This window comes from Coregonus lavaretus, assembly GCF_964263955.1.
Source record: "Coregonus lavaretus genome assembly, chromosome: 3".
In the NCBI taxonomy this organism is placed as follows: Eukaryota; Metazoa; Chordata; class Actinopteri; order Salmoniformes; family Salmonidae; genus Coregonus; species Coregonus lavaretus.
In genome coordinates this window covers 35,363,287-35,389,194 of record NC_139990.1, presented here as the reverse complement: position 1 = coordinate 35,389,194, position 25,908 = coordinate 35,363,287, and the positions used below count along the sequence as shown (strand labels likewise).

General features: G+C 40.6%; 2 protein-coding genes across 2 annotated transcripts in view; both read right to left on the bottom strand.

Annotated features, from left to right (window-relative positions):
• Positions 1 to 10,480, bottom strand: part of LOC311126914 (putative phospholipid-transporting ATPase IIB) — a 66,492-nt gene extending 56,012 nt beyond the window's left edge. Inside the window, exons 1-3 of the mRNA XM_084158612.1 lie at positions 10,384 to 10,480; positions 2,729 to 2,902; positions 319 to 469 (exon numbers count right to left, since the gene is read on the bottom strand). Coding sequence (XP_084014738.1) covers positions 319 to 469; positions 2,729 to 2,902; positions 10,384 to 10,463 — 405 coding nt within the window. The 5' untranslated portion in view covers positions 10,464 to 10,480. The remainder of the gene's footprint in view (positions 1 to 318; positions 470 to 2,728; positions 2,903 to 10,383) is intronic.
• A 3,019-nt stretch (positions 10,481 to 13,499) lies between these two features.
• On the bottom strand, positions 13,500 to 25,582 carry LOC311107176 (sal-like protein 3; the record flags this gene model as incomplete). Its single annotated transcript, XM_084149666.1, has 4 exons — positions 13,500 to 13,871; positions 14,069 to 14,412; positions 14,775 to 17,807; positions 25,501 to 25,582. The coding sequence occupies 4 exons, from the start codon at positions 25,580 to 25,582 to the stop codon at positions 13,500 to 13,502; spliced, it is 3,831 nt and encodes a 1,276-aa protein (XP_084005792.1).
• Positions 25,583 to 25,908: the final 326 nt, after the last annotated feature.

Genomic DNA, 25,908 nt, shown 5'->3' with positions numbered 1-25,908 from the left:
ATTTGGTTTTTAATCATGAGCTTTGATTGATCTTAAGCTTTTTCTTCACTGTAAAAATATGTTGGAAACCTAACATTACACCTTATAGTGAGTGTTAACCCAATTCGTGACAGCAATTTCTTCACAGCATGTTCTATACATTTTTCTAAATATATGTTGGAATTGTATGCACCCCGAACTATTATACATTGGTACATGACACATCTAATATAACTTTGTAATACATTTTTCTTTTGTCCTTTAGCACGACACATTTCATATAAGTCTAAAGAGCATCCTGATAGATAAGCTAACATACAGCACTGTGTGTAAACTCACCCCAGGCACAAAGGTGAAGAAGTTGTACTTCTGGTTTTTGATGGCGTTCTTGGGGTACTTCTCCTCACACTTCTCCGGGTGGCCCAGCCACACTGTCCGGGCTTTCAGCTCCTTCTTCCTCCGACACGTACGAGCCAAGCAGTCACAGCAGCTGAGGGACAGAATGAAGGACGTCGTCATCATCACAAAGAAATGTACCGTGAAAAACAAGTCACAGGTGATGTTGTCACGAGAATCCCTTATTTCCAGTGAGTAGTAGTCCAAGAACAGAAGGGGAAAAAAGGTGTTCCAGCCAGGTAATCCAAACCAAAGGAGAAAGAATAACATCTTAAGAAACATAATTGGAGTATAAGTACCGGTACATACATCCCAAACATGGATATTGCTTTCATGGTTATCTTCAATTAAACAGAAAAACCTAAATAAATAGCCTAACACTAAACACGTTTTGTTCAGACAGCATGACGGACTTTGTAAAGGTCTGAAGTGTGGCGTCGCTGCTATGGAAATAAAACAGGTCAGGTGAGCTACCAAAGGAAGTTGTGTAATGTTTACAGGTAGATTATACAATGTAAAGAAATCTCTAACTATGGAACGGTTACTTTACACAATGATCATGAGATTGTTGAATAGTAGAGACTAGTACAGATTCGAGTACACATTCACATTCTCCCAGAGCAGGCTAGGTCTCTCATCGTTCATAGCATCGCTGAGGAGAAACACTGTGGTGGTCCAGCCTGCTAATTAAATCCTGGGCCATGTCACTGTTAGATCTACCGGGTTGCTTTGACACAATTTATAACAAAGCTCTTTTAGCACTTTAAATTAACTGAAACGGTTAGGAGCACTCCAGTGCGGATTCCCATGTGAATGTTACGGCAGCCAGACTTCATTGCCAGCTGAAGAGACCAGTCAAGTCCCACTCAAGAGCCAGACATATGGAATAAATCTTTAGGACATACTGTAATAATTGCAGAGATTGTCTACTCTACAAGTTTCTTTGTGAAAATTTGCCAGAGGTGGCTGAGTGGCAGCGGTAACATCCAGAGATTAGCCATTTCCCATGCATCTGAGTCTACAAGAGGTTGCAAAGAGGCGACGATATCTGTTTCAGTACAGTCTCTGTAAACACATTTGACATTCGTAATGGCTACTTCATAATGGCTGAGTCATAATCGCATTGCTTGTCCTTAGACAACTAGCTAGTGGTAGGTATAGCTAACACGTATGGGTCTATATTCAGTTTGATCTGACTAGGCCTATGCCCTAAACTCTAGCACTAGAGGAAAGAGGAGAAAGTCTGGCCTCATGGTAGTGTACACTGTCATGCTGATTGCCTTGGCATTTACACTCTTTAAGCACGTTGGCAAAACGCAAAACAACATAAATCAACTTTGAAAAAGAGATGTGTTTGTGTTGGCTTCTATGTAACCCCTCTCTACATGTCACCGTCCAGATTCATAAGTGAGATTATTTGCTCAAATGAATACTATTTAAATAATAGGACATTTGAATAAACAGGGGTTATTCTGCGTGAATTATTTGTGTTTTATAATCCTCAGCTAAACATACATAAAATTACTGGAAAGCATCAAACTGGTCAGCTGTGAAAAATCCGATTTGTTCATTAGGGAAAAGATCAATACGCCGTTTTGGGCTGGAGGTGCACCACTGATAACCAAACGACACTGAAAACGTAATATTCTATCAAATTCATACATAAACATTGCTAAAAGTTATTTGTTTAGCATTAAAATATCCCTCTTCCATTTGTTTACAAACCTTATTACATTTTATTGGTGTTAGTGCTGATAAATATTTCACTCTAACACATTGTAAATGGTATTTTACTAGAGGACAAAACCTGTCAAATAAATCATTAGCTAGATAAGCCGCATCGTATTGTTTGACCTCAAAGTATTTTGGGACTGGTGGTGCGCATCGAGGAACTCAACCAAAAACATCCCCTCTGTTCACTTCATGCACAGCTACCAGTGCGTTGGAACTCCAAACTGAGGCTCTCTGGCATACAATACAAATATACCAATAATACCCCCTCCCTTCTTCCCCAACACACATAGACACACACTTTGGGGCAGGGAATGCAAATCTTTCAATGGTTTGAACTGAAATCCCTAAAACTACATTACCATATATTATAGCTCATCTTTCAATAAAGCCATTGGTTGGTTGATGAAAAAACAAAACCCTTTCGAGAGCCCTCCTCCCAAAGTGTGCACTTGCACATTCCCGACATGGATTTAAAAGCATTGGATTTGTGTAAGCATTAGCTAGAGGAAGTTTCCACCATTGTTAAATCTTTGACGGGGAGTGTGCAAGTGCACACTTCAGGAGACGAGTGGAGAACCGGGATGCAGCCCAACAGTTAGTGGTTCCACTTCCAGCCTACCTGCCACAGAGGATCTTCCAGCCCCCCATGAGGAACCACCCCAGACCTCTCTGTCTCTGGTTAACCCTGGCCCGAGGTAGGGTGTGGTAATCACTCTCATCGTTCTCAAAACCTTCCTCAGACATCATCAGGGGCATCTCGTCCAAGTTAGAGGGTTCATCTTCTAAAGAATACCTGGAAAGGAAAAACAATAGGCTTTACTGTAAATAATACAGCTAGGTACAAGTTAATGCCAAGCAGGCACAGATACTAACAAACTTGCAGTGAACATATGTGACCGACGGCCTTGTTTCGGTCTTATGTAGCAACATTTGAAATTGTGTTTTTTTCCATTGGATAAAAGCAGAGACACAGAGCTACAAAATCGTATATCATACACTGCATTTAAGGGAACAATGGGAAAGTAATTCTGCTTTGAAAGTTGATAAACTTGTAATCTCACTTTTGAGAAAATGTCCTTTGAATGTTTTGGTACCTAGTGAAGAGCTCTACTTTGTCTACACCCATTTAGCATTGTTCACACCCTCTTAAGCTTTAGCCCCACCCATCTCGTTGAGCTCTCGGAGCGTTCAGAGTGCACACTTGACGCTCTGCCCGACGAGTAGGGTTGATCGGAGCGTTCTGACCTCACAACAGCAGTCAAGCACTCAAGCTAACTGGCTAACATTGGCTAGCTTGCTATTTACTTTCAGACACAAAATTGGGATTATGGTTAATTGTTTACCTCTGGATAACATGAAAACTGCCTAACCAGCTCTGCTGGCAACAATTTCATTTTTACGCTTTTTTGCCGACATTTACTGACACCTGCCATATTCAACGGGTGTTGTGCATTCGTAAATTCATCAGTTATTCTGCGCTCTGGCATACTCAGACTGAATTTACGAACACACCCGAAATGGTTACTTGCATAGTGGAGTATTTTGTTAAGACATTTAGCTAGCTAGCTAGGTAAACAATGAACCTTGCTAAGTAAATAACATGTAAGATCATACACGTCACGTAATGTTAGCTAGCGAGCCAGCCAGCTAACGTTACCTAGCTAGCTAAACAATGTCCCATAATCCCAACTCATGACGTTACTACCCTGCATGAATCTGCTGGTAGCTAACCAACTCGGATCAATGTTAGCTAGCTAACATTAGGCTCTAACTAGCCAAGCAAACGGCTCTGAGATACAAATAATAACATCATACACGTAACGTTAGCTAGCGAGCCACCAGCTAACGTTAGCTAGTTAAACAATGTCCCATAATCCCAACTCATGACATTACTACCCTGCATGAATCTGCAGGTAGCTAACCAACCAGGTTCAATGTTAGCAAGCAAATAGCTTTGATATACTAATAATATCATACACATAACGTTAGCTAGTGAGCTAGCCAGCTAACGTTAGCTAGCTAGCTAACAGTACACTAACTTGAAATGAAACCACTTCCTGTCAAAATTAGAAACGTGTAATATCTGAAAATGTAGCTAGCTAGACTATTTTACCTGTATACATCATGCATGATGGACACGTCTCCCTGTCACGGATGCCATGGTTGCCCTTAGTTTGAAGAACCAGAGACAGGTGTTTTCTCCATCTCTTCAGCTATCATACTCTAATTCCACTGATTTCAAAACTCGATCCTCCAGAAAGTGGAGAGCAACACTTATGCAGCTCCACTACACAATACATTTCAAAAAACGCCACATTAGACAGGATTACCCTACACATACTAACCAGCTCAAATAGATAGAAGCCTTCTCTCTCGGCATGTCCAGCCCACTCATTATCTCAGCCAATCATGGCTACTGGGAAGGTTGCTGTCTTTTTCTGTGGCTTAACCAACTAGGCTCGTAATTTAACAATTGTATTCGTATTTACAGATGGCATACACGTTTGTTATTAAGGCACATGAAAGTTCACATGTTCCAGAAGGTATTTATGCCAAAAAAAACACATTTTGATTTTTTTAAAACGTTTTCATTCAAATGGCTCTCCTGTGAAGTAGTGACCCGCGACATACGCCTAGTTTCCTGAAACAAGTCACATATTGACAGAAGAGACCTTACAGCAAACGCATGTATACCTACAAAATACAGATGTTTGACAACTGGGCTTGTTGTTACAGCACAATCTTTACAAAAACAGGAAGGAACTCATGGTAAAAAAGTGATAACTTGGGAACTAACAATAATGAAGACGAGACAGCTGTTTACCCAGACAACAACAAAGGCCTATCAGGGTGAGGATCTGTATTGATTGCAACCTTAAAGCAGGGGAACTTGAACATTTGTCAGTTGGTTTCACTGATTCACTACCACTCTGATAAAGAAAAGGTTCAATTAATTCATTTGCTGACACATTCCTCCTACTTTATTGCATTACATCGATTCCACTGGGCCACATTTTTCACTTGACAAATAGGATCCTAGCATCCAGATCCAGACATGTATGGACCCTAACAGTATCGATGCATGTAAACTAATCTCTACTGCATTTTAAAGCTTTAATATCGCTGATGTAGGAATGAAAGACTACTGACAAATAGAATTAAGCCAGAGGACAGGTTGGCTTGGTTCCTATGCCCTGGAGTAGCCTACACAATTCACATTATCACTAAGAGCACAAAGGAAACACTCTTGGGGACATGGTGTCTTCTCCATAAGGACTTAAGGAATTTGGAGCAGGTCTGCTACAGTACCAGGTAAAGGAGGGCCTCTCAATGACGCTGGACTAGCTATACAAAATACTGTAGATTTGAGAACATTTGCACATTCTGTTAATCTTGCCTCAGTCATTGAATGGGTCCATAGCGCAGATGGAGGGCTTTATAAGTACAACCTCAGGGCCAACCCATCCCATACAGTAGCACTTGGTGCATTTAAACTCTACCGAGCAGTGCAATACGCCAAGGCAGACGATTCCATGAACTGGTAAATCAGGCAGATTCCCTATTTATGTTCCTGCTTATCAGAAAAGTAAGAGTTTCCGTCAGACATTTGATGTGGACCATGACCATAGAGGGGCTGTAGTGGAGAGTTAGCCTAGTAGGCCTAGATTGTATCGTGGCTTATATGGAAGTAATTCTGAAAGAATAGGGGAGTAGTGAGGAAGGCATTGAATAAACTGGAAGAAATGTTGCTTAGTCCCGTAACAAGCCATTGGAAATTCTGTCCTGCAACCACTTTCTGCCTAGTTGGTCTTCGAGGAACAGTGCAAGTAAAATAGATTGTGATGGTGTAAGGAGGTAGGGAAGCACGTTTGCAGGCAGTGCTTTCATAAAAATGCACTGACAGACTCAGCAGTGAATGTTTTTATAATGACCACATTCGAGGTCCATCAGCAAGGACATCTCCTAAGCAGAAGGTTATTGATCAGTGAGCTAGTCACGCGCTCCGCCTCCAATTCTCTTCCTACTCTGTGACTCACCCACCCAATCCGGACCACAAGATGGGGGTCGCACTGTATTACCTACTTTCCTTAAGTAAATCATGACTTATCACTTGGAAAGGTGGAATTATAAGCACTGTTTGCCAATAGCCTACCTAGCTAAATACCCAGACGACAAAGAAGGGACGAGTTGTAGAAACACGTCATGTGACGCTTGGCGTGTCAGCTGTTCTGTTATGTTCTGTTTAACGGTGGATGGCATACAATAAATGTTACATTACCGCCATCTACTAGACTGGAGTACACATTGGCTTGCGAAAGTATTCACCCCCCTTGGCATTTTTTCTATTTTGTTGCCTTAGAATCTGGAATTCAAATGGATTTTTGGGGGGTTTGTATCATTTGATTTACACAACATGCCTACCACTTTGAAGATTATTGTGAAACAAACAAGAAATAAGACAAAAAAAACAGTAAACTTGAGAGCGCATAACTATTCACCCCCCCCCCCCCCCCCCAAAGTCAATACTTTGTAGAGCCACCTTTTGCAGCAATACAGCTGCAAGTCTATTGGGGTATCTCTCTTTAGACTTGGCACATCTAGCCACTGGAGTGTTGCTTTAGCATTATGCTTAGGGTCATTGTCCTGCTGGAAGGTGAACCTCCGTCCCAGTCTTAAATCTCTGGAAGACAAACAGGTTTCCCTCAAGAATTTCCCTGTATTTAAAAGCCATCCATCATTCCTTCAATTCTGACCAGTTTCCCAGTCCCTGCCGATGAAAAACATCCCCACAGCATGATGCTGCCAGCACCATGCTTCACTGTAGGAATGGTGTTCTCGGGGTAATGAGAGGTGTTGGGTTTAAGCCAGACATAGCGTTTTCCTTGATGGCCAAAAAGCTCAATTTGAGTCTCATCTGACCAGAGTACCTTCTTCCATATGTTTGGGTAGTCTCCCACATGCCTTTTGGCGAACACCAAACGTGTTCGCTTATTTTTTTCTTTAAGCGACTGCTTTTTTCTGGCCACTCTTCCGTAAAGCCCAGCTCTGTGGAGTGTATGTCTTAAAGTGGTCATATGGACAGATACTCCAATCTCCGCTGTGGAGCTTTGCAGCTCCTTCAGGGTTATCTTTGGTCTCTTTGTTGCCTCTCCGATTAATGCCCTCCTTGCCTGGTCCATGAGTTTTGGTGGGCGGCCCTCTCTTGGCAGGTTTGGTGTGGTGCCATATTCTTTCAAAAAAAAATTTATAATGGATTAAATGGTGCTCTGTGTGATGTTCAAAGTGTCTGATATATTTTTTATAACCCAACCCTGATCTGTACTTCTCCACAACTTTGTCCCTGACCTGCTTGGAGAGCTCCTTGGTCTTCATGGTGCCGCTTGCTTGGTGGTGCCCCTTGCTTAGTGGTGTTGCAGCCTCTGCGGCCTTTCAGAACAGGTGTATACAGTGAGGGAAAAAAGTATTTGATCCCCTGCTGATTTTGTACATTTCCTACTGACAAAGAAATGATCAGTCTATAATTTTAATGGTAGGTTTATTTGAACAGTGAGAGACGGAATAACAACAAAAAAATCCAGAAAAACGCATGTCAAATTTTTTATAAATTGATTAGCATTTTAATGAGGGAAATAAGTATTTGACCCCCTCTCAATCAGAAAGATTTCTGGCTCCCAGGTGTCTTTTATACAGGTAACGAGCTGAGATTAGGAGCACACTCTTAAAGGGAGTGCTCCTAATCTCAGCTTGTTACCTGTATAAAAGACACCTGTCCACAGAAGCAATCAATCAATCAGATTACAAACTCTCCACCATGGCCAAGACCAAAGAGCTCTCCAAGGATGTCAGGAACAAGATTGTAGACCTACACAAGGCTGGAATGGGCTACAAGACCATTGCCAAGCAGTTTGGTGAGAAGGTGAAAACAGTTGGTGTGATTATTCGCAAATAGAAGAAACACAAAATAACTATCAATCTACCTCGGCATGGGGCTCCATGCAAGATCCCACCTCGTGGAGTTGCAATGATCATGAGAACGGTGAGGAATCAGCCCACAACTACATCGGAGGATCTTGTCAATGATCTCAAGGCAGCTGGGACCATAGTCACCAAGAAAACAATTGGTAACACACTACGCCGTGAAGGACTGAAATCCTGCAGCGCCCGCAAGGTCCCCCTGCTCAAGAAAGCACATATACAGGCCCGTCTGAAGTTTGCCAATGAACATCTGAATGATTCAGAGGAGAACTGGGTGAAAGGGTTGTGGTCAGATGAGACAAAAATTGAGCTCTTTGGCATCAACTCAACGTGTTTGGAGGAGGAGGAATGCTGCCTATGACCCCAAGAACACCATCCCCACCGTCAAACATGGAGGTGGAAACATTATGCTTTGAGGGTGTTTTTATGCTAAGGGACAGGACAACTTCACCGCATCAAAGGGACGATGGACAGGGCCATGTACCGTCAAATCTTGGGTGAGAACCTCCTTCCCTCAGCCAGGGCATTGAAAATGGGTCGTGGATGGGTATTCCAGCATGACAATGACCCAAAACACACGGCCAAGTCAACAAAGGAGTAGCTCAAGAAGAAGCACATTAAGGTCCTGGAGTGGCCTTGCCAGTCTCCAGACCTTAATCCCATAGAAAATCTGTGGAGGGAGCTGAAGGTTCGAGTTGCCAAACGTCAGCCTTGAAACCTTAACGACTTGGAGAAGATCTGCAAAGGGGAGTGGGACAAAATCCCTCCTGAGATGTGTGCAAACCTGGTGGCCAACTACAAGAAACATCTGACCTCTGTGATTGCCAACAAGGGTTTTGCCACCAAGTACTAAGTCATGTTTTGCAGAGGGGTCAAATACTTATTTCCCTCATTAAAATGCAAATCAATTTATAACACTTTTGACATGCGTTTTTCTGGATTTTTTTTTTGTTATTCTGTCTCTCACTGTTCAAATAAACCTACCATTAAAATTATAGACTGATCATTTCTTTGTCAGTGGGCAAACGTACAAAATCAGCAGGGGATCAAATACTTTTTTCCCCTCACTGTATATACTGAGATCATGTGACAGATCATGTGACACAGATTGCACACTGGTGGACTATATTTAACTAATTATGTGACTTCTGAAGGTAATTGGTTGCACCCAATCTTATTTAGGGGCTTCATAGCAAAGGGGGTGAATACATATGCACGCACCACTTTTCCGTTATTTATTTTGTATAATTCTTTGAAACAAGTTATTTTTTCCATTTCACTTCAACAATTTTGACTATTTTGTGTATGTCCATTACATGAAATCCAAATAAAAATCCATTTAAATTACAGGTTGTAATGCAACAAAATAGAAAAAACGCCAAGGGGGATTAATACTTTTGCAAGGCACTGTAACTCCCTTATATTTGCTTTAAAAAATTTAAAAATACAACAAATACCCTCTAATACTATACTCATAAAAAATAAAATAACTACCATACTCCACTATTTAAATATATTTATTCCTACTACCATTGTCCTCTGTAGCTCAGCTGGTAGAGAACGGCGCTTGTAACGCCAAGGTAGTGGGTTCGATCCCCGGGACCACCCATACACAAAAAAAAATGTATGCACGCATGACTGTAATTCGCTTTGGATAAAAGCGTCTGCTAAATGGCATATTATTATTATATTATTATTACTTCAGGCCAACAGCCTGAAGGGATGGGACACCACCACTTAACACACCCTGTAACTCTGCTGATGTATTTGGGTGTGCGAGACTTGACCTCTCTGCAGTTGCCACCAAAACCTCTATTTCTCCTTTGACTCTACCAATTTCCCACACGTCCAACACGATAAATTGTACTGATTTCTTCGTTATGTAGACCCTCAAACACTGAAGTCAGACATGTTTGTTTTCATGTGACGCGCATCAATGTGGCCCAATCAATCCATCGTCCCCACCAACAGCCGCTGTTCTGTTATCTAGCTGTGCTTGGCAAATAAATAAAGGGCTCTTGAATCCTAGTCCTTCCTAAAATAGCAATAGGTCGTTGTCTGCTTTTCCTAGTCAAGAGAGATTAGCAGTTGTCATACAGCTAACATTAGCTAGCAAAGAACCCTGCTTCGTTTGTTGAAACCAGCGCCAGAGGTAAGAAACACTTGTTAGCGTGCGCGGCTAGCTCGAGTCACGGAACAACTATTATTTCAACGTCCCCAAACTACTGAAATGCAAAATAAATATCGAAAACGATATCTCCACCGCTTGAACTAAAAAAATACTAATTTGTCCCATACCTGGAATGTCTTGCAGTGTTGTAATAAGCAATTTTTTTCGAGTTCTTCAGCACCGGGTTTAGCAGGATACTGTCAGCCATCTTAGCTGAACTGTACACATCATGACGTCACTACCAGTCCCAAAACCTTGATCTTCCGGAAAAAGGTTTTCTTATGCCGTGTTCAAAACAACTGGGAACTCGGAAATCTCTGATCTCCGACATCAGTGCGTTCAAGACAACTGGGATCTCGGAAAAAACGAGATCCGGCTGGGAAAAAATAGTTTTGAACGGTCATCCATATCGGAATTCCAACTCGGGAACGCGTGCCTCTTTCTAGAGCTCCGCTTTCCGACCTGAAGGTCACTGACTGACCTCATGATTTCACATATATTATTCCAAGTTCCCAGTTGTCTTGGACGCAACATTATTTGGTCTGACAGGATTGACAGATGAGACAAGTTGCTGAATGTATGTGAGATTTTATTAGCTCAGTTCGTTTTGTAGTCTACAATTATGAATTAATGTCGCTACATGTCAAGCAGTAATGCTTAACACAGTAAAAGTTGGAAAAATCACATTTCTCAAATCGTAGATATTTATTTAAAGTAGCATGAAATATTGTAAACTAGACAGTAGATGTCTGTCGGCCCAGCAAATTTTGCTTGTAAAAATATTTGCTGAGAGTGAGAGGTTCCACATCCATTGCTTTTTATGCCATCCTGCTATATGCACACTAGATAATTTATTTTTTGGTCTGTAGATTTCATGCAGAAAAGAGGCGAATGTCTCGGATTTCTTTAGTTGATGCCTCCTCTGTACATCAAATTTAGAAATCAAAAAAATAGTTCTCAGGGGAGGAGATAAAATGCTGAAATCACTAACAACAAGATGAACAAAAATGGTAACAAAACATGTTTTGTCTAAAACGTATAGCTTACATTCTGTTTATGTATGCATCTGTAAGCCAATTGATTGTTTTCTCATTTTTATCTTAATATACAATACCGGTCAAAAGTTTTAGAACACCTACTCATGCAAGGGTTTTTCTTTATTTTTACTATTTTCTACATTATAGAATATTAGTGAAGACATCAAAACTATGAAATAACACATATGGAATCATGTAGTAACCAAAAAGTGTTAAACAAATCAAAATATATTTTAAATTTGAGGTTCTTCAAATAGCCACCCTTTGCCTTGATGACAATTTTGCACACTCTTGGCATTCTCTCAACTAGCTTCACCTGGAATGCTTTTCGAACAGTCTTGAAGGAGGTCCCACATATGCTGAGCACTTGTTAGCTGCTTTTCCTTCACTCTGCGGTCCGACTCATCCCAAACCATCTCAATTTGGTTGAGGTCGGGGGATTGTGGAGGCCAGATCATCTGATGCAGCACTACATCACTCTCGTTCTTGGTAAAATAGCCCTTACACAGCCTGGAGGTGTGTTGGGTCATTGTCCTGTTGAAAAACAAATGATAGTCCCACTGAGCCCAAACCAGATGGGATGGCGTATCGCTGTAGAATGCTGTGGTAGCCATGCTGGTTAAGTGTGCCTTGAATTCTAAATAAATCACAGACAGTGTCACCAGCAAAGCACCCCCACACCATAGCACCTCCTCTTCCATGCTTTACGGTGGGAACTACACATGCGGAGATCATCCGTTCACCCACACCGCGTCTCACAAAGACACGGTGGTTGGAACCCAAAATCTGAAATTTGGACTCCAGACCAAAGGACACATTTCCACCAGTCTAATGTCAATTTCTTGTGTTTCTTGGCCCAAGCAGGTCTCTTATTATTATTATTATTATTGGTGTCCTTTAGTAGTAGTTTCTTTGCAACAATTTGACCATGAATGCCTGTTTCACACAGTCCCCTCTGAACAGTTCATGTTGAGATGTGACTGTGACTTGAACTCTGTGAAGCATTTATTTGGGCTGCAATTACTGAGGCTGGTTACTATAATTAACTTATCCTCTGCAGCAGAGGTAACTCCGGGTCTTCCATTCCTGTGGCGGTCCTCATGAGAGCCAGTTTCATCATAGCGCTTTATAGTTTTTGTGACTGCACTTGAAGAAACTTTCAAAGTTCTTGAAATGTTCCGTATTGACTGACCTTCATGTCTTAAAGTAATGATATGGACTTGGTCTTTTACTAAATAGGGCTCTATTCTACCTTGTCTCAACACAACTGATTGGCTCAAACGCATTAAGAAGGAAAGAAATTCCACAAATTAACTTTTAAGAAGGCATGCCTGTTACTTGAAATGCATTCCAGGTGACTACCTCATAAAGGTGGTTGAGAGAATGCCAAGAGTGTGCAAATCTGTCATCAAGGAAAAGGGTGGCTATTTGAAGAATTTCAAATATAAAATATATTTTGATTTGTTTAACACTTTTTTGGTTACTACATGATTCCATATGTGTTATTTCATTGTTTTGATGTCTTCACTATTATTCTACAATGTAGAAAATAGTAAAAATTAAGAAAAACCCTTGAATGAGTACGTGTTCTAAAACGTTTGACTGGTAGTGTACATTTTGGATGCAGAGAAAATAACTTACATGAGGAAGCTGAAATGCATGCTGATAGACTGTGTAAAGTCAAGAGTAAAGTCCAGTGAAGAAATGGGACATGCAATTTAACCTGAAGTAAATTCAAGAAATTATTGTCCAACCTCAGGGTTGCACAATTACTTGCACAAATTCTTCAATTTGAAATGCTGCAGGCCTACATGTGAGGCCTCGTTATAAAGAAATATGTGCTTTGCACAAAATAGCAGCAGTGAGCAACGGACAGATTCCTCTCTTTGCATTTCTATATCACATTTTCCCTTTTTAGAGTAATAGAGTATGTGTCTCTAGTAAGCACCATGGACAAAGTGAAACAACGAGTTTATGGGGGCAAAACCAACATTTGCAAATGGACAGTCAAATAAAACAAGAATGAAATACTATAGGTATGTGAATTAATAAAACATTTTTTATCTGTATATAATATAATACATAGTCAACTCGTTTTTACAAATAAATCAATCATTTATTCTCTACATTGTTTGTATAATCTATTTATTTTATTAATCTGCCATTCAATTTATTTCAATTGATCCCAATCTCTTTACTGTCATCAATTAACATAGAAAAGTGTCGGGTCGGTTAATTCCAAGGTCCATGGCTGTCTTTCCAAGACTGGTCATTGGTGAGCTACCCCCAGTGCTGACTCTGTCCATGCCTGCCGTCATGGGATAAAGCTGTGGAATCCCCCCATTCTGGATCACTGAGATCTCATTCTTCTTCATGGCTAGGCCGTTGGTTATAGCTGATGCGTAGCGGTTCCAGAACCCTGGGTCCACGTTCATGGCCCGTCCCGTCAGGTCCTTCTGAAACATCTCTCCGAACTTCATGGCAGCTTCCCCACCCAGCAAGGCCATGGGGTTCTCCACTGACAGACGCCTGCCTCTTCTGGCTGGTGCGTTGTTCCACATGTGAGTGCCCATGTGTACCTAAAGAGGAATGGGGGGAGAGAGGGGATGGAGGAGATAAAACAAAAATCCATTAAAATTAGTCATAGCTGATAGAGCATTTTCATCTATAAGCTAAGCTGAAAATATTCTGAAATTGTTTGAACAACAGGTACTGAGTCTTTAGAGTGTTTGGGGAGCAAATACAGTAAATACAATCCCATTAAAATGTGTAGTACCTTCAGGTTTCCTTTAGTTGTGAATGCCCTGCCACAGATGGAGCAACCGAATGGTTTCTCCCCAGTGTGGGTCCGCTCATGGATCTGTAGAGCGCTGGCTGAGGAGAAGTTCTTCCCACACGCATGGCAGTTGTGCTGCTTGGGGGTCCGTCGAAGTTGAGGTGGCCCAAGCAGAGAGATGATTCCTGGGCTCACCAGAGATGGAGGAGCGGCAGGGACCTGGAGGCCAAATGGATGATGCAGCCCCTCGTTGAAGTTCATTGGCCGATGGTGCCCATTCATTTCAGATTTGATCATCCTTGGCGCAATGCTGGTATTCAGGCTAGGAATGCTTTGGCTGGAACCTAAAACAATTAGATAAAGCGATGTTTTAGAGTTGTAATATGTTTTGGGGGTAACTGAATGAGATCTACATTTGCTAGATAGTGAAGGGGGAAAACAAAATGTTCAACCGTTGTTGTGGTCCTCTGTAGCTCAGCTGGTAGAGCACGGCGCTTGTAACGCCAAGGTAGTGGGTTCGATCCCCGGGACCACCCATACACAAAAAATGTATGCACGCATGACTGTAAGTCGCTTTGGATAAAAGCGTCTGCTAAATGGCATATTATATTATTATTATTATATTATATAAAGCATTTAAAAATGGAACCCCTTTTTACATTGTTATTACACCTACAGATATTATCAGTTGATATTGTTATCTTACCACGTTCTTTACTCAGGAACAGCGTACTGTAAGGACTCTCCCGTTTCACACACTGCCTGTGAGGTTGCATCCCTCTCAGATCCAGGGTCACTCCATTTTCCAGTACCGGAGTCGAGGTGGGCGAATCAGATTTCTCACTCTTCACTGAGGCTGTGATCTCTTGTGACTCTCCACTGTGCTTCCCAGATGGGGAATTGCAGAGGTGGACCTCAGAGTTGCTTTGTGCAGGTGACACTGGTACATGCATGGCGGTGGACGATTCAGACACAGTTGGGCTGCCGACTGCATTGTGATTCTGTCCTTCTCCCACTATAGAGTAGTGGATAGCAGCACGGCGCTCACTGTCCATAAAACCATTCATCATTGACTTCAGCCCAAAGGAGTTGTTTAGGTTTATGGTGGAGTCTATCATTTTCATTTGGTTCTCCAGTGCAGCTATGCTGGAGACAACAGCATCAGAGTTGGGAGGAGAACTTGAGACAGAGCTCAGGGGTTTGAGGGTATCTACACCCCCCTCCATATTTTCTACCTCTTCTTCTTCATCATCCTCTTCCTCCCCCATGGAGTTGTCGTACATGAGGTCATTGTCATAGTTCTTCAGGCTGTCAAAGTTCTTCTCATCGAAGGAGAGATCAGTGTCGAGGTCCTGTAGGCCGTCCATTAAGGGTGAGTTTGAGATCTGACCCCCCATATGCATGCGGATGTGCTGCTGTAGCACTACAGCGTTGGTGAACTTCTTCTGGCAGATGGGACATGAATGTTGAACCCGGAGAGGAGGGTTTGCTCTGTGGACACCAATATGTGTCTTCAGGTTTCCTTTGGTGGTGAAAGCCCTGCCACACACCTTACATTTAAAGGGCCTCTCCCCTGTGTGGATACGGTAGTGCATCTTCAGCGCGCTCTGGCAGCTGAGCACGCGGTGACAGAGGACACACTGGTTGGGGTCTGTTATCTTCTTGTCTATGTTCTCCACCAGCTGCTGGAGCTTTGAGGTCTCTGACGTTTGCATAGAGTCCAGGAGGCCACCGAATGGAAACTTTGCTTTGAACGGGTCAGAGGCCAGGGAAAGTGGTGAGAAGTTGGAAACGGGGTAAGTCGGTGTGCTGCACTCAGGTGTGGATGTGGTCATAGTCATGGCTTTACTTGTTGCCACAGTAAATGGACTCACCCTGGGTCTAGTCATGCAGTTTTGGGGCAGGTGAATTTCCTCTGCTTTCAATACGTGGGAGGCTTCCCCCTCCTGATTAGACTGTGGAGACTCTAAAGCTGTGGGAACACTGGTTTCATTGCCTGTAGTGTTCAGCGACAAAGACACACATTCACTTGTGGCTGGGGAGGGCCTAAAAGGAGATTTGATGGGTGGTGTGACACTTAGAGAGCCACTTGAGCTTCCCATAGTAGTGAGCGTGAAGGGAAGCTGAAGGCCCATAGAGGTGGGTACCGTCGCTAAAACAGGCTTGCTATCCAGCCAAGTGGCTCCTGGTTTTTCAGGAGGGAATGACATTCCATAGGGAATACCAGAGCACGTTGGCACATTGTCTAAATATTCCGGCACTGGATAAGGGTTCATCTGAACATGTGGATACTTTTCTTTGTGTCTCTGGAAGTGGACTTTCAGGTTCCCTTTAGTGGAGAAGCGATTGCCGCAGAGGTTGCACTTGAAGGGCCTCTCCCCGGTGTGAGAGCGCAGGTGGATCTGCAGCGCGCTGTCGCTGCCAAACACTTTGGCGCAGAACCTGCACTTATGCTTGAAAAAGGGCTCCTCAGTGCTGGGCTTGGTGTCGAACATGGACACATTGGGCAGCTTGCCATTCCGGTGGTGCTTCATCAGGGCGGAGAGCGGGTCGAGGGCGTTAGTCGTGGCTGTGATGCTGGCCAGGAGGTTGGGGAAGATGACACTGCTGGGGGGGCTCTGAGGTAGAAACGGCAGGCTGGATGGTGAGCTGAGGAGACTGTTGCTCTGACCCTGCATGGACAGTGAGCTGGACGAGGTCAGGGTCTGAGTACAGCTCCCGCTTGTGTGTGAGTGTGAACCCGTGTAGGGAGGCTGTAATGAGGAAATATTGTTGCAGCTAGTAGGGGGAGGGGCAGAGTTCTCTGAGGGAGCTGAGGTACATCTAACATTTCTCATGTGGGCCTGTCCATATGAAGTTTGTGAGGAGAGTGTGTGGGACCTCTCAAGCACAGCTGCCAAAGACACAGATGCTTGTCCATTGACGGCAGAGGGAATCGTCCCAGACAGTGGTAGGACAGGGGGAGCGATGAGGCCTTGGGAGGGGAAAGGGTTTGGTGCCAGTGATAGGGCCCTGGAGACTGGGTTTAGTGCTGTTTGTGTGGGCTGTTTGTTCATGAAGGCCACCTGGCTACGGATCTGCTCAATAAGCTGCAACTGGTGGACCTGTTGCTGATGCAAAGACAGCAGGTGCTCCAGGATCACTGGGATGGCTGCTGTGGCCGCCTTCCCTCCTGCCCCACTACTGTGGAGGCTCTGGGAGAACTGGGCCACAGCCACCTGGGTACTGTGGAGGATCTCCAGCGTTACGTTCGTACTGGGCATGCTGCTGGTCACAGGAGACGACTGAGATGAAGGGATGGCCAACTCGGTTGTATCTGGGGGATTCTGGGGTCTAGATGACTTATGTTTGTCGTGGTGCTGCTGCTCCACCTCCATGGATTCATCCTCCCTCTCTCCCATGTTCATCTCCTCTAACATATCTGTGCTGTCATTATCATTATCATTCATAGGCTCCACCAGCTCAAGGCCCCCGTCCGCTGACTCGATGTCTGCTGAGTCACTGGGGGCCAGGCTAAGAATGGCCAGGCTGGGGGTTGGGGAGGATCCAGCTGGGGATCCCTCAGGTCTAGGCATCCCCTCATCTTCCTTCACAATGAGGAACTGAGGTGGGTCCTCTGTGCAGTTTCTCTGGTGCTCATACAGTTCGGCCCAGGTGAAGTACTCAGCACATTTTTCACACACATGCGTTTCCTCAATGCCACTGCGGCGCTCCTCCTCATCCATTCCCTCCAATAGAGCTGCATGGAAAACAGGGGGAGAAGAAAATAACTGTTAGTTAATATAACTAGGATGACAGACTATAACCCTTCAATTACAGTAAGAGTAAACATGTTCAATGATAAACTCAATCTATAGTTTTCATTCTAAATGTATAGATTCATTGCATCATATTAGACCCAGTTTCTACTAAATTAAATCTCCTTGTATGCAGCTGCTAATTTGATTTGGCTAATCAATCAAATTATGTGACCTATCAATTGTGCATACTGCAACTTAATGAAATTGATTGATTATTGATTTCCAATGCATTCATACAATTAAAGTGCCATGTCCGTTGAGTACAAATTGGGTCTTTGACTGGGTCATTCCCTATTGCAATCAACCACTCTAATTTCCACAGCAGGAATTTCATATGCTATTCCACAACACTTGGCTCTGTCAAACAAACATGTTATCATTGTCTATTAGAGCGTGCCTAGGAAAAATGCAACATTAACATAAGTTGAAAACAAGTTCATACAACAGCAATATTTCAAAATAATATTTTACAGTTAATTAAAATGACTACATTCTGGGAATTAATGTGAGATTATATTTATAGTGTAGTAATTTAAAGAAGAAAACAAGGAAAACCCAATAATTGATCTTAATTTAATATATTCTATAGGAACCTTTTACATTATTAATCTATAATGCTGCTTCTATTTGAAAGTAATAATTAGTTTAACATGTTATCAATCTAGAACAGTAAAATATGTACTTCTTGGTCTGATGTTGATATGAAATAACTTCACCAATACTTAGCTACATCCAGCTATAAACACATGGTAAACCATTGTTTTTATTCCTGGCTGCAAATACCTCCCTCGCACACACAGAAAATGATATTTTTACATGATATTTATCTTGATCTTGGACATGTAATAGCTACTGCTATGTTGATGTAAATTCTATAAGGAATTATAAACAGTCTTTTATACAATCTCATGTCCTCTTGTTCAGTATCCTGAGTGATATTCTAGCAGCTGCAGTAACTATAAAAAGTCTAGAGAGCTTAATTCTTTTAGACATTAAGCTTCTCCTAAATGCCCTCAAATCAATGCAGTTGATTGGCAATGCTCTCCTCGTGAAGTTCAGAATCACTGAGGAAACAGGGAAATCTGTGTGTTGTTAGGAGGCAGATGAGCATGCCAGCTGGGTAATGCTGGGAAGTTCCAGCGTAAACAATACTTTATGTGCATCCAAAATGGCATCCTATTGCCTATATAGTGCACTTTTGACCAGCGCCCATAGGGTTCCATTTTCAACCTTTCTTTTATTGCACATACACCCAAGTTGCTTTTCAATGGGCATTGAAACAACTTTTCAATGGGTGTTGTGGAATGAATCAATTCAGAGTATTTAAAGTCTATAAAGTCAGGAAAAAAACACAAAAGGGATGACTGTGCATGTTTACCATTCTATAGAATAAGATAGAATGGAAATATGGCTTAAACTTATCTTCGAAACATGAGTGCTGTGATCTATCCAAGGTTTTGTCTATTCTGTACATAAAATAAAAATGTGTTTTTGATCACTGTTTGTTCAAACAACTAAAAAAATGTTGGGGGTGCTTATAACTGTCAAACAACCACTGATTGACCTTGTTTCTTACTCTTTTTGAGTGCATTCATGGCACTGGTTGAAAAACAGTGCCATTGTGACAGCACATACACAAAGCAGCTTTGATAATGTGTGTGTGTGTCTGTCTGTCTGTCTAGTGTGTCTCTGTCTAGTGTGTGCGCGCGTGTGCATTCATGCGTGTGTGTGCGTGTTTGTATGCGTGTGTCCGAGGATGTCTGGCATACTGTGTGGTCAATAAATTGTAGTGCTGAGCGATTAGTGCTTTTTGAAGTCAGTTGGTTTTCAGTTTGATTATAAAAATAAAAAAAACGGTTTTCAATTTCAGTTCCGATTGTTTAAAAAAAAAAACATGAAATGCACTATCCATTATTTGGGTTGAATGCTGTAACAAAACATAATAAAATAATTAATAAAAGTCCCATGATGATAGTTACTGCTCATCACTTATTAACCATAATTTATTCACATTACTTTACTTTAATAAAATATTTCAGTAGTTGTGTTTATTACATTAGTTTTATTTGATGACTTTATTATTTCATTCCAAGTCATCATCTCATCTCTATAGAGCTGCTGCCTATGCTGTTTAACAAAATCACAATTTTAGTAATTCTTCAAAGTAAAACAATTATAAAAAATAAAAAATAATAATAAAAAATAATAAAAAAAATCTTCAAAGTAAATAAGGCATACTTTTATGACTGCTGAATACCAACTATTAATCATATCATGTATCTTCAGGTAGAGATACCTCGCAAAGCAACTGCTCTCTGTCCCTCATTCTTCTCTCCCTGTCAGTGTCTGGCCAACACTATCCTAATGTGCCAGGCGTAAAAGAAACACACACTGGACAAGTAGGCGCGCAATGGATTATGGTCATTGTAGTTAATTACCACGTTTTCTGCTCTAAACTATGTAGAATATTAGCCTGTTAGAAACTACAACTCCCTACTACATGACACAGTTCGGGATTGATCTGATGTATCTTTAGAGAAATTGCCAAAAACTAAACAAAGCGGAATTCAAATAATTGAACAGATGTTGGTCAATTAGTTGTTTAAAACCCAGAAAATAACAGAAATTTCTGCACTAATAAATTGTCACAACAATTTCAATAATAATTGATCATGGACTACAGGAAACGGAGGGCCGAGCACACCCCCATTCTCATCGACGGGGCTGTAGTGGAGCAGGTTGAGAGCTTCAAGTTCCTTGGTGTCCACATCACCAACAAACTATCATGGTCCAAACACACCAAGACAGTTGTGAAGAGGGCACGACAATGCCTATTCCCCCTCAGGAGACTTAAAAGATTTGGCATGGGTCCTCAGATCCTCAAAAAGTTATACAGCTGCACCATCGAGAGCATCCTGACTGGTTGCATCACCGCCTGGTATGGCAACTGCTCAGCCTCCGAGCTGCTGCTACTCGCAGTTTTTTAATCTATTAGTCACTTTACCCCTACCTACAGTACATGTACATATTACCTCAATAATCTAGACTAACCTGTACCCCCGCACATTGACTCGGTACCAGTACCCCCTGTATATAGCCTCGTTATTGTTATTTTATTGTTGCTCTTTTATTCTTTACTTTAGTTTATTTAGTAAATATTTTTCTTAACTCTTATTTTTCTTAAAACTGCATTGTTGGTTATGGGCTTGTAAGTAAGCATTTTATGGTAAGGTCTACACCTGTTGTATTCGGCGCATGTGACATATACCATTTAATTTGTTTGATTTAATAACCTAAACAGCATACAAAACATTTGAGTAGAGAATCAGTGTCATTGGCTCATCTAAGTGGGTGGTCTCAAGATCACCAATGTTAAGTCACAGCAAACAGAAGTAAGACCATGATGCCATGATTAGCTAGAGTTGGGTTTTCTAAACAGATTAAAAATCATTTTCTAATTGATAATTCAAACACTATCATTCTTCATAGTTATTATAGGGAAAGTTGTTGCTATATCAGAAAGCTACCTCAACAACAAAAACAAAAAACACTTTTTACAATCGAGGTGGATATATTATGGCTTTTACAAGAAATACATGACACAATGCACTATCCAAACACAGGAACAAAGGATGGCCAAAAAATATTTGTATCGTTTGTTTACTGTGGAGAGCAAAATCATTCACAGCAATTGAGATTTTAAAATGAAAACAAACAGTTAGATCAGAGTGAGGAATCAGTTTACACAGCAATGGTTCCGTCTCGACAGTGTGGCCTACATGCTTCAGAGGTCAATGGCACAGATGTACTAATTGCATTATGATCCTGACATACAGCACTTGCCCCTTGTAGGGTGAGGTGGACAAAGGTTAAGTCAGCAGGCTCAATCAAAGCACATCTCAGAACACACCCCCTGCCTGGTGGGGGGCGGGACAAAGAAGAGCCTTGTTGGCACTCAATACAATCCCACCTTTTCATAGTACTAATCTGCCACATTTGTCAACAATACAGGCCAAGCACGAAAAACCTAGAAAAAAATGGCCTGATGAGTAGCCTAACATTGAATAACTGATAAATCCTACATAATCCTTGACTGAGGTGGGGGGAAATATTATAAATGAATTACTAAAATAAATACCATGCAGATAAGATTAATAAACCTGATAGTAATACGTCATTTTGAGTTTAAGGACCTCTGAGCAAGATTCTGATGATTCTGATTCAATCATTGTGCCAAACCATATTACAACCACTTTAACACCATAAAACTTCAAAAACGTCTAAAACATATAAAAACTAGAATATTTAATTTGACCTGTGAGTACTTAAAAATAATATTTTATCACAAATTAATGTTACCATGAAAGTGTCTTCATATATAAATAATATATTATCATTTGGATAAATGTGATATTACTGTAAAATATATTTATTTAAGTTGATATATCCATCAGCAATTTGAGAACAATATAGGCCTACACTTATGTGCTGTCCTGAAAACTTTAAAAACATTTAGCCTATTTATTTCACTCCCTTGAGTTTATTGTGGTGGTTGAATACTATTGACTGTGATTTACACACACACACACACACACACACACACACACACACACACATTTACATATATATATATATATACTGTATATTACACTGTGTATAACAAAATAAATATCAAAATAACCTTTGATTTGGAGGGAGGGAATAGCATTGGTACAAATGACGAATATCATTAACAAAACTGTCATCTAGAATTTGTATCTATGATTTCAAATGGAAAATATACTTTATTACTATTTAGGAAACGTGTAGAAAGCATAAAATATATTGTCTCAAATAGGACTCAATTAAAATAGTCATGTTTGAGTGGCTCAGATAAATATTTAAACAACGCAATTTCTTGTCTTGAATGGATTGAATGGATTAACGGGATAAATACTATATTTTTGTTGATATGAATATTTTATACATATAGGCTACTGTACCTGTAAAATATGTATCTAATCAAGAAAACATTTTCAGACCAGTAGCCTCCCACTGGGCACACCACGTCATTTCAATGTGGATAATTTGGTAATATTTGGTTGAGACATTGATCAATGAGATTACAACCTATATTCCCCCACTCAAAAAGACTGCCAAAAGTTAGTTGAATTTCCATTGTGTTATCACTATGCTTTCAACCATCTAAAAGCACAACCAAATTCCATTGGAAAAACAATGTATGATTTTTGGTTTGCCACCCAAATGTCTATCACTGCGCTTTCAACTATTTAAAATCACAGCAAAGTTCAAATGGGAATTAAATGTCAGATGTTTTGCTTATTTATACAACAGATTAACGTGTTATCACTGTGCTTCATCTAATAGCAGAACCAAATGACCTGGATTGCAGTTGAGATTACATTAAAAGTAGGCCACATAGCGCAAGTGATCAATGCCGTTCGAGATTCTGTGCAGATTATTACAGCAATTGTGAAGATCTCCACAGACCTGCAATACCTATGCATGATATCTTGAAGATTCATGCTTTACATGATTACATTAGAAGACATTTATACACAATCAAATATCAACATTTGAAGGAGATTTATCTTCTGCTTGGATAGTTCCTTCTGTGCCACTGACTTAATAATTGATATGTTGGATTCACGTCTACATCTCAAACAAAAATCTAAGATAACAATAGGACTAAATCAAATTAAATCAAATCAAAGTTTAAATGCACTTTAAATCAAGTGTGATTTGATTTAGTCCTATTGTTTAACTTAGATTTTCGGTTGAGATGGAGACGTGAATCCAACATATCAATTATTAATTTGTAGACAAACTGGAATTAAGTCAGTGTCACAGATGGAACTAAGTAGAACATACAGCTCCTTCAAATGTATATATTTGGTTGCGTTGACAACCAAACACAATTCAATATCACTAAGTATCATTACATTTTAAATCAACCAGAGCTTGAAACCCTAGGCCTATGTATTATGAATGTTTTTGTTGAGTCCTGGGTTGAATTGAAACAACAGCTGTTGATGACTTTGCAAATGCTATATAGGCCTAAATAGCATAATTGATGGTATGAGTGATAAAGTATGGTCACATTTAACTTGCTCTATTAAACCTACCCTTTGGAATGAATTTAATAGCAACAGAAAATCTATTTAATTTTAAAGTGGAAATCTCTCAACAATCATTCTCACAATAGCACATTGATCATATACAGTGACAAATATCATAGCTGAGCAGGGCTTGGGAGATCAAAGGGTAGCTGTAGATAGATCAATTCTCCAGTAGGAGGTGCTGCCCAGCCTATTGTTTGGAAATAATTTTGAAGATCTGACATTGTTTTAAAGGTACAAATTCAACATATTTTATAGAAGGTTTGTCTTTTTTAATATTTGGTTACCATGATGACATAATCCTGTGGTTGAAATTTCACCCTCAAAACAACAGTTACTTTTATGATTTCTTTCAAATACAATGTATTTTCCATGTAGATTTTACGTCACTATATGTTGACAAAGTACCTGGAAACAACTTTGATTTAACCAGTTTGTGCCCACTTTCAATTGCAGTAGAATATGAACTAACAAAAAAAAATATGACATATATGTTTTATTTTCCGTACCTGAGGAACAATATAGTTTAATAAAAAACTAAAATCTTTCCCATTAGGCATCCTCCTTTACATCTAGCCTATAAAGCATACCTTTTTCAAAAACGAAGTAGGCTAGTAGGCCTTTCTTATTATCATGGACACTTCCTTAATCCAAAACCAAACTCTCATTCTAGACTTATAGGTCATTATGTAAATCATATTTCAATGCTACCATAGTTGCCTACCATATGTGTGACAATAAAACATCTTTATTATATAGTTTTTCATTAACATTATACAGTTACACTAAAGTATAATATACACAGAGAATGAGCTGATGTGGGTCCTCTGTGAAACTATATCCTTTTTATAAATTTGTCAAAATTATGTCAGATATGATTTGATGACAAATGTAATAACAACAACAATACATTTTTCTGTTCGTATAGGGCCTAACTATTTTCAATATTCCTTCACACTGAAAGGATATAGCCTATTGATAGGCTACAAATCTCTCAGGACAAATTTCTACCATTACCAATGGGCAAAATTGCATGCATAACTCATGAAAGTGTGCTTTGAAATCGATCAGACAATAGCCTATCCAGAGTTATCTTATCATATCCGAGGGCAATTTATATTATTTATGCTCATTTATATTATTTATCTAGACTATACGCTACCATTTATTTATACCACTTTTTTAGATTGTATAATAAATATCACACTGATGTACAGGATAAAGAACGTTGAAAATCTGCTCTGATTCACCCGTAGTCCTATATTTGTAACAACCTGGGAAGTAAAGGAAATACTAAAATCGATTTTTTAAAGTCCCTAACCCTATAAGGCAAAGGGTTATAATAATATATGAATGGTTAGGAAGGATTATAATAAGATATGAATTAATAACTATTGAAGCTAAATCGGCCTGCTGTAGCCTATTATAGTCTGGCAATCAAATATGCCTATGATAACTTTTTTTTTAATGCTTTTTTTTTTGTTGCAGAAAAGTGTGTGTGAATCTCACGTACCATGTTCTGTGGCGACGTCAGTTTGCAACGCTTCTTCGTCCAATTTGAGATGCTGTGGCTTCGCTTGCTTGCGGCGGGACATGTTGTCAGTTCTCTGTTAGCTGCTCTTGCTGCCTTTGGCCGATACATCGGCATCTAACAAATAGAACCCGTCAGAGAGAGTCGGGTCAGTGAAATAAGGGATAGCCTATTAGCTGGTGTTACTTACCCATGTGCAGATTGCGCATGTCGGTGTGATTATGATGGAGGATAATGCTTGATTACTCTTGGTGGCTTTCGATGGTGGATTGGCTAAGGTCCAGCAGACCCACACTAGATATGGAAATGAGGGATGGGTTTGATAATTACACTATACTTGACTTCCTATCCACCTGTCTTTCTGCACGGTCCACCCTACAACAGTGATGG